This window comes from Falco cherrug, chromosome 2 (genome assembly GCF_023634085.1).
Source record: "Falco cherrug isolate bFalChe1 chromosome 2, bFalChe1.pri, whole genome shotgun sequence".
Classification (NCBI taxonomy): domain Eukaryota; kingdom Metazoa; phylum Chordata; class Aves; order Falconiformes; family Falconidae; genus Falco; species Falco cherrug.
This window is the reverse complement of record NC_073698.1, coordinates 78511646-78524615: the sequence shown is the minus strand read 5'-3', so window position 1 is coordinate 78524615 and position 12970 is coordinate 78511646. Positions and strand designations below refer to the sequence as shown.

The 12970-nt window shown below is 44.1% G+C and overlaps 1 protein-coding gene across 1 annotated transcript in view; it reads right to left on the bottom strand.

Moving 5' to 3' along the window:
* Positions 1-12744, bottom strand: part of PCP4 (Purkinje cell protein 4) — a 51928-nt gene extending 39184 nt beyond the window's left edge. Inside the window, exon 1 of the mRNA XM_055702554.1 lies at positions 12615-12744. Within this exon, the coding sequence (XP_055558529.1) occupies positions 12615-12623 (9 nt within the window). The 5' untranslated portion in view covers positions 12624-12744. The remainder of the gene's footprint in view (positions 1-12614) is intronic.
* Positions 12745-12970: the final 226 nt, after the last annotated feature.

Sequence of the window (12970 nt, the reverse complement as noted above, 5' to 3'; positions counted from 1 at the left end):
CCTCAATTTACGAGGCGTGATTTGTTCACTTCTGTCTACATAGAGCTCTTGGCTTGAGGCAAGTCCTCAGAACAGGCACCTCTGAGTGTATATAAACAATACAGCTCCAGCATGCAGCACAGTTTCAGGTTAAATAAGGAGGCACCTGAGGTAAATGGGCAGAATCACTGTCTGAGATATCAGAACCCACTTACAGTGCTGGTTTTATGTATTCTAATATCTCAGAGAAGAACTTTCACTATGTCCACTTTTGCCACGGCTGGGCTGTAATTTATAAATCTGCACAGTGAGAACCTGCAGATCTTGTATTCGGGTTCAATACAGTGTCCTAAACAGAATATGTACACCACCACCAAATGTGATCAGCATAATTAGCACAAACCATAGCTTGCTTAATATTTATGTTATTAGCATATTTTGCATTAAAACATTATTAAGCAGATATTTCTCCAAAGACATTGTAATCACTTTTTTTCTGAGGCAAAGATTAATGGAATCTTTGAAGTTACATTCTTGCAGCTGCTTTAAAAAGTATTTCCCAAATCCTGTTAATTACCATGCCAGCCATGAGAAGCGATCCCTCTTTTCTGCAGGAAATGGAGGATTTGATCCTGCAAGGCTTATTTACAGGGGTAGCTCATATGTGGACAAGTAGTTGTCTTCAATTCAGCAGAATTACTCACAGGAACAGAGTTGGAACCCCAGCGTGGTACAGTGGAACTTCTCTAAACTGCATGTTAGGTTTTGTTTAGCAAAGGGCAAAGAGGGTAGAGTTAACTACAGAATAAGACTTCTCACACCACTTGCCAAAAAAATTACCTCAGCTCTCATTTGGACATGGGTGATACCGCCCGAATCCCAGTTACACTGGAAAACTGATGAAGAGGAAACAAAGTGACCCAAGAAAAATATTTCAATTACATAAAAATCAGTTAAGCTAGGTGGCATAAATGAAAAAGTGACCAAGGTTCTCAAGGTGGTCTCTTCTAGTTTTCTCCTATTATTTCTTATCTAATGGTTGCATCAGAGCCGGCACTAGAGTTCCAGAAAGGGCATGGTTGGGCAGGAAACCTGCCTTAAGAACTCCTACTTCCCAGTCCAGCCCAATCCAGCCACACCTTCCCATCCCCAAGGCCTTGTTTCTTTGGATACAATTGTTTGCAAGGCCATACAGAAAAATAGGAGCACTACAATTGTTCAAGTTAAAAATAACCCTTCAGCAGAGCTATGCTGAAAACAACTTAAAATGATCCAGCTAAAAAAAACCCAAAAACATCGCTTAATTGTTTCCGTTGATCATTTCAGTAATGTAGTCAATGTCTCTAATCCACAAACAGTTGTACCAGGGCAACAGAACAGGCAACAGACAGTACCACAGGGAGGAATGAGGCATTGCAATTTTGTTTTGGGAACTGAAAACCAGAGCAAGTCAGGACTTCATACCACAACACACAGCAAACTGCGTTCCCCTGTGATGTTGCATTACCTCCTAGCATTCTTCACTCTGCAACCAAGCAAGATTTAGAGCAACACGGGCCCGTCCATGCAGTCTAAATTACAAGCCTTGGCCACCTGTGCAGGCAATACAGACAGTTAATGGCAACTGACTGGCATCTGATTAGGAGCCAAACAGAACCTTGGGGATCTGGGAAAAGCATCTGGATTCAGATGGTATCTTGGGTACGTTTTAATATTAGCATCCCCAGATAGGAAGAGTGCCCTAAGCCAACTAAGGCATCAGGGTCCTTGCCTAGGCATAAAATAACTGATTATGGACGGTGGTTTTGTAACAAAATTTTTAATATTTCATTCTTCCAAACCCTTCTGAAGTTTAGGGAAATTTGCTGAGCTATAAACCCAGTTGTAATTGAGTTAGAGTCTGCATTCAAAGGACAGCTTGGGTTATTAATGGCAAAAGTCTGCATTGACAAATTGCTTCATACTTGATATTTGCTATGATTATTAAAACAAGCTGCTTCTTCCCAGGCTGCAAAACTTAGTGTTTTTTGTTTTATTTCCAGTTGTACAATTAAAAAAATTGTTCTCACTTTCTTATTTCCCTACATATTTCAAAGGTGAACAGATGTTAATAAAGTGTTAGACTGCACTAGTAACTGGGCAGCCAGGTTTTTAAAAGGTATTAATTATGGCAGTTTCAAATTGCCATGCAAAGGAACTTTCTGCCTTCACCCTAGGGCAAAACCTTCAGATTTTCAAGACAAGAGCAAGACTAAGCAGCAAGGATGTTTACACGTCACTTACTCTACTCGTCAAACCTCCAGGCAGCCAGTGTGGTCACAGACAGCAACTACCAGCAGCCCCTCAGCCATCCGCAGTTATGACAGTAACTTCTTTAGGGCTACTCCAGTAGCAGGGGAATCACTGGACTGAGAGCGTGCTGCAGCCTTGGCAACATACCCTGCCCAGGGGCTGCACAGAGAGATGACGCAAACCTGTTATCTCTGGCTCTGTTCCACCAGGAGATTGATGCAAGGGGAACCCTGAACTGGCTGCTGAAGCTGCCTCGGAATTGACATCCTTTGACAGAGGATTTGTCCCGCATTGATGAAGTTTGTGTCAGAAATTACCTACCAAGACTCTGGGGGAGCTGCTTTGTTCAAAGTGTGATGCAGTTCTGAGCAAAGCTGTCTTGGTACTGAGTCTAACCCACAGCCAAGCTATCAGAAACAACCATGCCATACTAAAAAGGAAAATGGACAGGTTGATGCACAAGGTCACCTTGATTGCCAGAAATCAGGGACAGCAATCAAATACACTCAACTGCCAGCAAGCAGAAAAGCCAGGTCACAAGCTCTGTCCAAGAGCTGGCCAAAAAAACCCAGGGATTTCCACTAATCAAAAGCTCTCAGGACCCTGCAGCTGCTCAGTGAAATTAATGCTGCTGTCACTTTCATTAACAGTAGCAGAAAATATAAGAAAGTAATTTTCACTGAGCAGCTGTAGTGAGTTTCCAGGGTTTGTGGCCCCAGGACAGACCCACCAGGTTACCTGCCCTGAGACTAAATGCTTTATGGTTCCTGTAGCACCCTAGCCGTGGAGTAAGTCCAGGGGAAGTGTGGTCAGGCACACTTCCCCCACATTGTTCAAAACACTCTCCCTCCACAGAAGTGTGGGTTTTCCAATTCAAGTTCAACGAAAACTTGGAAGTTTCTCCGCTGCAAGTAGTCATCAATCATTCCTTTTATACATCAGGCTCTATTCTGCATTTTAAGCCTTGCATTTCAAGTAAAAGAACCCAACTAGATTTTCACACACGAACACAGCAAACTATCATGCAAAGGCATTACAAAAGCACCCTAACATGCTCCTCCATAACAGTAATGTATTCATTTTGTTAATATTTTAACATACCCATCCCATGACTAGACAGAAAATAGGTTTAGGTTCCTTAAGTTTCATGCAGAAAGCAGGTAACATTCATTTAGATCCAGCTGTGTGCTGCCCCACACACTGCAGTCAGACAAAAACATCTATTAAAGGTTTACATAGCATGACCGCAAAAGATATTGCTAGAATTCAGATAATCTGCAACTTTGATTTTTGCACTTCACAATATTAATGCTAGATCCTTTGCTACTGATGTTTCTGCATCTGCAGATGCATCCCGTAAGTCCAGTTCCAGCATGGAAAGACACCAAGCTTTTATTAGTCCAAGCAAAGAATACAAAGAAGCACTCAGAATAAAAGCCCTGTAAAACAAAAACAGGATCTCCTGTAATCTAACTCGAGAGGCTCATTCAGCTTGGCTTGGATGTTAGTGCTGCCCAGTAGCTTGCAAAATATGCTGAAGAAGTGATAGCTAGCCAAGTCTCACTGACAAATGAAAATTAGCATGAAGCTGGCCTGCCTTAGGCATTTGGCTGCCCTGCTTAAACTGCAGCACATGTGTGCTGGCACATGCATTTTGAAGTATGCCAAGCCAGCACTGTTTGCTCCCTTTCAAGCAGAGAGTGTGTATCTGTCAGATCTGAGTGGAGTAGTGATACATATGAAACAGCTATGAAGCCACATGTTTTATTTTTCATGTCATCTGCAGAAAGCTGCCTGCATAGCTATCCCCTTCTTGCCAGGTACACTCATCCTCCTCCTTCCCCATTGAGTTAATCCTTCTAATCTGTAGCAGTTTATCTTCTGTCTCCCTTTACCTCACATTTTACTAATAAGTGCTTGGTATTCAAGGAACCAGATTTCAATGTCATTCAGGTTTCTTCTGAATGTTCAGGTCTTCCTGAACACCACATAATATCTCTAAAGTTCAAATTAAAGTAGTTTTTCAGACTATTCCAATTAGTGTTAAAATTATGTGCTTAAGAGTCAACATTCAGACTATTCAGTATTTTAAAATGCAATTTAAACGTGAGGATTTGAAAGTAAAGCATGTTTTCTGTAAGAAAAAGCGAGAGAGACAGCAAGAATCCCATTATTTGAAACATTCAAGCTACAGAACGAAAAGCCCTACAATTCAAATTAAAGACATGCTTGTGATTTTTATGAGAACTATTTTTCTGCTTCTGTACCTCTTACCTACTGCCCCACACAACCTGGGACTTCAGCATGTTCAAATGTGTTTTCTCACCAGCCTACGCATTATGCTCTGGTTCATCTTGGGCAGGCTTCTCCTCTTCACCAGATTATGTTGCATCTGTCTGCTGAAGTCTGAATTCACCTTGTTTGGTCCCTTTAAAAGAAAAGCCCACCTTGGGCATCCAAGCCTAACTCCCCCATTCCCTAGTGGACTAGGGCACTCACCTGATCAAGCCGACCCCACCCTACTGCCTGTTGAGGGCTTTGCTAAAACACACACAGCTTCTTAGTATAGATGCAAAGGTACAGTAGTATGTGGGTAGTAGCACCCATCAGGGATGGATCGGTTGAGTAAGTCTGGATCAGAAACAGCAATTCACTGAAGTCAAACTTCCTGCGGGAATGTGTTACGTCTAAAAAAACATTCTCACTGGTCTTCCTTGACATCCTGACTGTCACTAGGAAAAGGTTTAATATCACCAAAATCCTCAAGAAATCAAAGATTCCTCAGATCTATTAATTTTTGCCTTATCTGCTTATTTGCACACTTGCACCAATTCAGGAGTTATGCTCTTGATAGATTTCAAAGAAAAGGCTATCTTCTGTAGTCAGAATGCTGCCAACAACCATTTCAATACCTGGCTATCCCTCTAGTGTTATATTCATAGCAAACAAAGCATCACCAAGACAGATTGACAGCCAGGCACCTGGACTAGTGGTACCTGGTGGGTAGCAAGGTTTATTTTGTAGGGCACAGAAGACACAGAGATGGAAATCAGCCCCAGGCATTCATAACTGGTACAGTCTGCTTTCCAGCTCTCTGCCCAGTGATTTTGAAGCTGTGCAAATCCCTAGTTTTCTTAAAGTTCTCCTCCTCTCCCCCCCCCCCCCCAAAAAAAAAAAACCACCAAAAAACAACAAAACAAAAACCAAAAACTAAGGCACTTTCTGTGAAAAACTGCTTCTCATGTGCAATTCTACCAGTTCCTAGGGGAGATGCAGATTTGACAGGACTTTTCCAGCTGTCTCACCGATTCACTCCAGAAAAGCCTGCTAACGCTTGTCAAGCTTTAGCATAACATGGAGTTGTCCTGTTTCCAGGGATAGCCCTAGTCAGTTCTAGCTTGGGCATTTTTGACCTGTGCTCCATCATTCCCAGAAGAGGTACACAAAATCCCTACAAATACATCTACACCAGTGTGTACAGCCAGCCAAGATTCCTACAGTTATCCCCTCTTCTTCACTTTTAGGAGACTTGTGCTGTGATCCAACATGACCTTCAACAGTAGTGCATACCCCTTCCAAGTTGAAGCCATTATAACCTGAACATTTGGTTCAGGTTTCTCTGGTTCTACTATTGCAGCTTTCTAGTCCTTCTGGCATTACCAGTACAACTGGCTCCACAGTACTGCTAGAATTAAACTTGCCAGCCAAAGAACAGCAAGTAAGGCTGGTGACAGAACAGTTCAGACCTTTCTGTCAGGCATTTGGACACTAAGACTGTGTTAAAGAAACTAAAAATACAATCGCATATGTTTTGCCATAGTTAGAGTTGTCTCTCCACACACTAGAAGCTGAAACCCTCGTATCTGGTGCCACCCTTCACCAGCTTGCTGTCTCAGTCCAGGAGTCTCTGAAGTCTCCAGAGTCAGACAGAAGGACACTACCTTTCACAGGTTTGGCGTTTTTTTTTTTTTTTCTCTTTTGTTTCTTACTTTCAGCTTTAACAAAAGGAGATCTCTAACATCGTTCTGTCTACTGTCACAGTACTCACAGTATCAGCTGCATCACTGGTTAAGGTCATGTTTCACGCACTATATACTAAAGCAATAATGGAAGAACATTCAGTGTCTGTAAAATACTTTTTAAGAGGAAAAACAGTTCAGCCCTAATTAATATTCAAGGCATGTAGGCAGGCAATCGCTATTTCTTCTCTGGCTAAACTTTTGCTTCTTCCTCCAAATTCCATGATGGTACATAATTAAGGCTATATCCTACTTGCTATGAATCGATCAGATGAGAGCACCAGCCAAAGACCGGGCCTATGTGACACTTGCCCAATTTACCTGTAAGTAGACTAGTCTGGTATCAGAGGGAGCAGACACGGAGAGTGAGGATAAATTGTGACCTCAAATTCTGTCAATAATAAGTTTTACAATTGCAACTGCTCTAAGTTTATTCCATCAGGGTTGCTATTTATCTTCCTCTTAAGAGAAAGGTAGCCTGTATGGTCTGTCTCTTCCATCTTTCTGTAAGAGAAAGAAAGACTAATTTTCTTAATTAAAAGTAGAGGAAGAAGGGGGAAAAGGATTTGTTAGTTATGATTTGACCTAGTTTCCACTTACCTACAATATCTTTATTTAGAAAACCAATGTCCAAACAACTGAAGAAACAGAACACCTTTTCTTAAGAAAGTGGGAAAATATATTTTATTCGTCTTCATTAGAATATCCTACGCCTTGCAGAGAAGAAAGCATTACACAGCTCAGTGAATTGAAGGCTCTGTTGCAACTGACAGGCTGAAGACAGACATAGCTTTCCTCAGATGCATGCAGCCTGCTCCCAACCCTCTTCAGCCAAGCAGCACATGTCTCATGATTTACACACCAGTGTCTAGGCCTAGCCATTCTACTACAAGTTCTTCTGTAGCAAAGTTACAGAGAAGAGGCAAAACGTGTAAACACAGAGACATTTTCCAAGTCAACCCTACAAAAAAGCAAGACAGACAATAGCAAATAGTGGCCTAAAAATCCAAAATTTTATTCAAATTAATAAACAAACACCCAGAAACCCTTGATGAAAAGGCCACCACTGTTCCTGTTGAAGTTAACTGCTACTGTATGCTACACTTCATCATTGCACATGATCTAGTCGATGTGGAAACTGTTGGATAGCGACTCCTACAAACTTGCCAATGCTTTATAAATTTAGTGATATTGGACTGGAAACCAACATTAGCCTTTGCAACCTGCAATGATATTCTATTATCAAGTACTGCAGTATGAAGGTTGGAGTCTTCCTGGTTTATGAATGCAGGAGGTTTTTTCTTCAAGTTACTCTTTTACAGGGAACCACGTTATCTGAAGCATATTGTTAAAGCTAACTGTTCTTTAATAAAGTGGTGCGTTGTTTGAATCTTTTGGCCTTCTATATATTGCAAAAAATAACAGTGTGCTTCTTTCTAAAAAGCATGTCTGCCAGTTTCACCAAATTAATATCAATTTCCAACACCACTTGTAAGTGCTATTTTAGAAGATGCTTGATCCCACTGAAACCACACTGATGGAAGGAGTAGGCAAAGTGACAGATCTAAAACATATTGTTCTCCCTCCTTCCTCCTCTTTTGAGCTGCAATTTACCACTCAGCTAATAAATAGATGTGAGTTAAAATTAAAAAACTGATGTTCGCGTACCTGATCTGTTCCACCCCCATCCTGCAACAGCTGCAGAATTTCCTCCTCCACTCTGCCACGTTCTTGCTGCACTTTTTAGATCCATACAGTTTTGTACCTACTGTGGTTATAACCTCAATGAGGCCAATAATTAACAGTTGAGGGTCACAGCAGTACCCAAAAAATGCATCCAGAAGGGCCCCCCTAAGACAACTGGCTGGCCCAGACACCCCCAGGACTTCAAGCAGCATGCAAGAAAACAGGAGCTCCTCTAAACAAACATGGTATGTTTTCCCCCTACAAATACCAGTTCTTTGATTTAGTCCCATCAGGATTATTGGTGTACAATCCTCACTTCAGTGTTTAAATACATCTGGTTCTAAGACCCTAAATACAATTTCAGTGGAATGGTTTCAACTGAATTCAGGAGACCAACCCATGAAAGAACTCCAGTTTTCCCATTTAACTACCTGAAGCAGCTACAGTTTCCAACAAGCCTCCAGGTATGCCTAGTGTTTCACACTTGGACATATCCCTTTCCCTCTCCAACAGCCTCCTGGTGAATACACCTGTCCAAAGTGATAGAGACACGTTCCAGGTTCTCCCTTAACCTGGACGTAAGAGGACACCCTCTGTTACTTGGCCAGCTTAGGGACATGCCCAAACCACCACATCATGTGGTACTACTAGTTTTTAAAACAGCCACAGCAGGAACTGCCTTGGTGATTAGAGTCTTACACCTTGAGGACTGATCAAGCTCAATTTGCATAAAAATACCTTTGACCCCAGTACTAGACTATGTCAACTTTCCAATGAAGCCTCCATCTTTGCAGAGTTGGCAGCCTGGGTACCTCCCACTGAAGATGACCTGAGCTCCAGAACAAAGGTTCAGTACTCCAGGTTGCAGAGGAGAGCTATCTGGATGAGCATACCCCACGTGACAGTTCAACCCCCGTGAATGCCCTGCACACCCCTGTTACGGGGCACACAAGCACCCTTCATGATCCTTTTGAAGGTGGACACCCCACAGCAGTTGCTGCAGGATTCAAGGGCCTAGAGGCATCATAAGCAAAGAGAAAGAGCTTGCCATAGCTCAAAGAAACAGGACCTGGTGTTCTTTGTATTCAAAACCTAACACAAACCCCTATTTTTATGCAGAGATCAAGTCTCCAGCTCTTAGCCTCCCCAACTAAGAGACCTAAGCACTCTGGAATCAAGCCTCTAACAGCTCCCTCCTGTTGTATGAGTTTCATGTGCCAGGTTGCTTGTTGCCTGCTTTAAAAGGAAAGCTAGAAATTCCTCCTCCGGTCTGGTAGCTAGGCTGCTCCTCAAATCCATAAAGCTGCTGGCTCAGACACTGCCTTGGGTAGTGCACATGAGCACCCTGGCAGTCAGCACAGCACTTGACTCTCAGCGAGGGCTTTTCCAATGAAAGTTCTTCAGGCCTGGGCTGATTAGGTATGTTTCCTGAACGGCTCTCCCAAAGTCAGACACTTGAGTAACACATAATAAAGTCAAATTCCTCCCTTACACCAGCAATACCACTCTGACCTTAAATACCAAGAAGAAATAAATGCCTCTAAAAAGGCAATCTCCACTAATGCTATTTTAAGCTCCAGCTCCTTACACCTGTGCTTCGGCCCTGAACCACTAGAACCAGCATCCAGGGCTGTAACACCATATTGTTTAAGTTTACAAGTCCAGACCCACTTCCTGATGACAACCTAAATCATTCAACATAGGAGGAAAAGTGGCAGTGACTGTCAGAAACGTTTGTGTGATTAAATGTTTCTTGTGAACCTTCTGGCCAGGGGAATAATATCACCGTGACCCAACATAATCTGCAGCGTGTCAGATAGCTAAGCGACTGGTAAGATCACAGGATTCCCCGTGGTTAATCAAGTTCATGCCAGTTGTGAGTCTAGAGGCTCACTGGTAAAACTACTGGCTGAACAGCAATTTGGCATTGGTCTATAAGCCCATTACCCAAGATTACCTCCCCCAGTTCGTCCTGTGTGACCAGAGATCTGTAATGGAAGAAGGGCTGCATCTCATGGGTGCTCACTGACAGCAGCTGATATTTTCCAGGATGGCTCTTCTCTCTAGGCTTATTAAAAATAACAGACAACTTCTACAGACCTAAAGAAAAGGCTACTCAGTTATTTGAGGACAGATTTTCAAAAGCTGCTTCAACACCTAAAAATGCATTTTCATATAGAGTAACATGCCTGAGAAGTTCCCCATACAGCTAAGTGATTTATCTGCCACCAAAACCAAGCAGCAGGCAGCACTAACCATGTTTAGTAATGCTACTAGGTAAACTCTTAAACCTCAAATTCCCTGCAACTAGTCACAGGACCTGACTCCTGCCCAGCAGACTGAGCATCTTAAACATATTTTCAGCCAAGTATTGCAGAGGAATAAGTGCAGGGGTTTTCTGTAGAAAAGTTCTTTATCCTTCCTGAAAAAAAAATAAGCTAGAAAACAGAAAAGTAGTATAGTCAGATGAATGGCTGCTTCCTGTTCAGCTTTCTCCACCAGGCAACTCGTAATCACTGCCCATGAACAGCAAAGAAGTTAATTTTGCTTGAAGCAGCAAAATAAGAATCCATGAAAGTATCAGCAAATAACTTGAGGGATATGAAAGCGCTCTTCAGAGATTTCTGCAAGCGTATTTCAAGCTCCACGCATGTCCTGACAATTGTTAACATAAAGCAAAAAACCTTACCACCCTCCCAACACCATTCTGTTTGGGATAATCTTTTGATGGCTCTAGCTGAGCCTCTTTTTAATCACCCTGTCCTCAGATTTTCTAGCAGATTAAAACAAAGAAAATAAAAATATTTTTCAGTTACAGCATTACAAGTGAAATCCATCAAACCCCCATCCAAATATAGCAAACATGTCTAAGGAGCTTGCTTTCTGGCTGGTGGTGGGGTTTTTCGCCTCAAAACAGTCTTTTGCAGTGATGTGGTTTTAGGTAGTCCATTGGCTTTCATCTGCCTTTTGGAAAAGGTATCAACTTTTGATTAATGGCTGACAGGCAACTAACAGCAAGGAAGCTTTTCTTCATTGGAGCTGTTAGTGATGCTCCCCAATATTGTCAGTTGAATGACAGTATGACGGAAGACACTGAGCATGGCACTAAGTCTCATATGTACAAGGCTAAGTGCTGGCACCCGAGAAAGAGACATCTTTCAGCTCTGAGGATTTGCTAGGAATACTGTTCTATGAGACACAAGGAAATGTATATGAATAGAGAACCCCTGTGCTGGCATTAGAGATGATCTTGACATTCATCTGGACTTTTAAAATCCCGAAGGCAAGCAGTTCAAACTGTGAAGGGGTAATTACTGAACAAATACAACCTAGCACAGGGCTATAACAAGAAAGCGCCTTGTACAGTATCACCCAATCATTACTCCTCACTAGAAGACTTTTTTTCCCCAAAAAAATTGCTGTCTTTAATGAGTGGAATAGCAGTGTTGCATCAAGAACACTTCAGCTAGCCTTGGGGGCAAAGGGACAGTGACTGCAAAAAAAACCCACACTATGAACTCTACTCAGTCGATACAAACACAGGCAGCAGCCTAGGAGAGGTGACAGAGCCTGGTGCATTACACCTGGACGATCCCTTCAAGCAGCAGCAAAGCACAAGAGGATTTCCTCTGCTTTCCCCATTTCCGAGCAAAGATGTAAGCTTCTCCTCATAAACCCCTGCACCTGAGACCATGCTACTACACCGCTTTTTGTCTCAGATTTACAACCCATCTAAAACCACAGCCGAGTGTCACACCTGCACAACTAGCCTAGACTTACTTGTGGTCACTCTTAATTTTACTCTTGCCTCTAAGAAAGAAACACCCGTTTGCTAGTGAAGCAGCAGGTCTTTCGTAACAGGAAACAGCCTCCAAAAAGAGATGCTGGGTAAGGCATCGTACAGGTATCTCTGCTGATTCCCAGAGAAAGAGTTGCACTGGAGAACATGGGATCTGCCAGGGATTTGACTGACTACACTGTCAACATGCCTGACGACACTTCTAACAAGAATACTGCTTTGCCCCTGAGAACTTTTCCACTGCAAAAAAGACACAAGTGAAAATGTTTGGCTTATAGCTACAAGGACGCAAGTGACCCTTACATGCTTGGCACTATTTACATTTCTCCTTAATTATAATCTTTCCCAGGACACTATTTATAAAGTTTACATCAGCATCCAACGACAAACAGGGCATTTTTTTTTTTCCATGAGCTCCAGCAAGTAACTTTCAAACAACTTACCAAACCCTCCCTTCTGCATAGAAAAGCATTAAATACATCTTTAAGTTATTAGTTGGGGGTTTTTTAACAAATGATGCTCCACTGGTGCACAGTCCTTCCAAGGGCAAAGCACTGCCCCAGTTCAGGCTCTGAAGGCGCACACGGCCCTGGGAGGCTCTCTCTGCCAGAAGGCAGGGTCTAGAGAAGCTGCACGCATTTCAGACTCCGCACCCAGCAGACGCCCCCCAGGAGCGCCAGCTCCGCCGGGCAGACAGCCGGCCCCACCGGTTCCCGGCCCGAGAAGCACCCTGCCCTCCCCAAAGGGACGGTGACACCCCCGCCAAGCCCTCCCCACGCTCCGGCCTCCCGGGGCACTTTCGGGGGGCTGCGGCGCTCCCCCCCCCCGCCCCCGCTCACCTCGCTCATGGCGCGCGGCAGCCCGGCTCGCGGCAGCGCAGCTCGCGGCACCCCCCGGCACAGCGCTCCCGCCGCCCCGCGCCGCCCGTTAAGAAGCGGCGCCCCGCGCCCGGCCCGGCCCCAGCCAGCCAATGAGCGCCGCGCCCGCGCCGACCCCCCGCGCCCCCATCCGAGAGGGCGCGGCGCCCCCTGGCGGCGGCGGTGGCTCCCGCCTGGCAGCCGGTGCCCGGGCCCCGGGGTGCCGTCCCGCACAACCGGCGGCCCCCGCCGCCTCGGCCGAGCGGGCAGCGCGGAGGTGCTGAGGCTGGAGCCGCGCCGCACGCTCGTCCTCGGGAAAGAGCGGTCACAGGCACCGG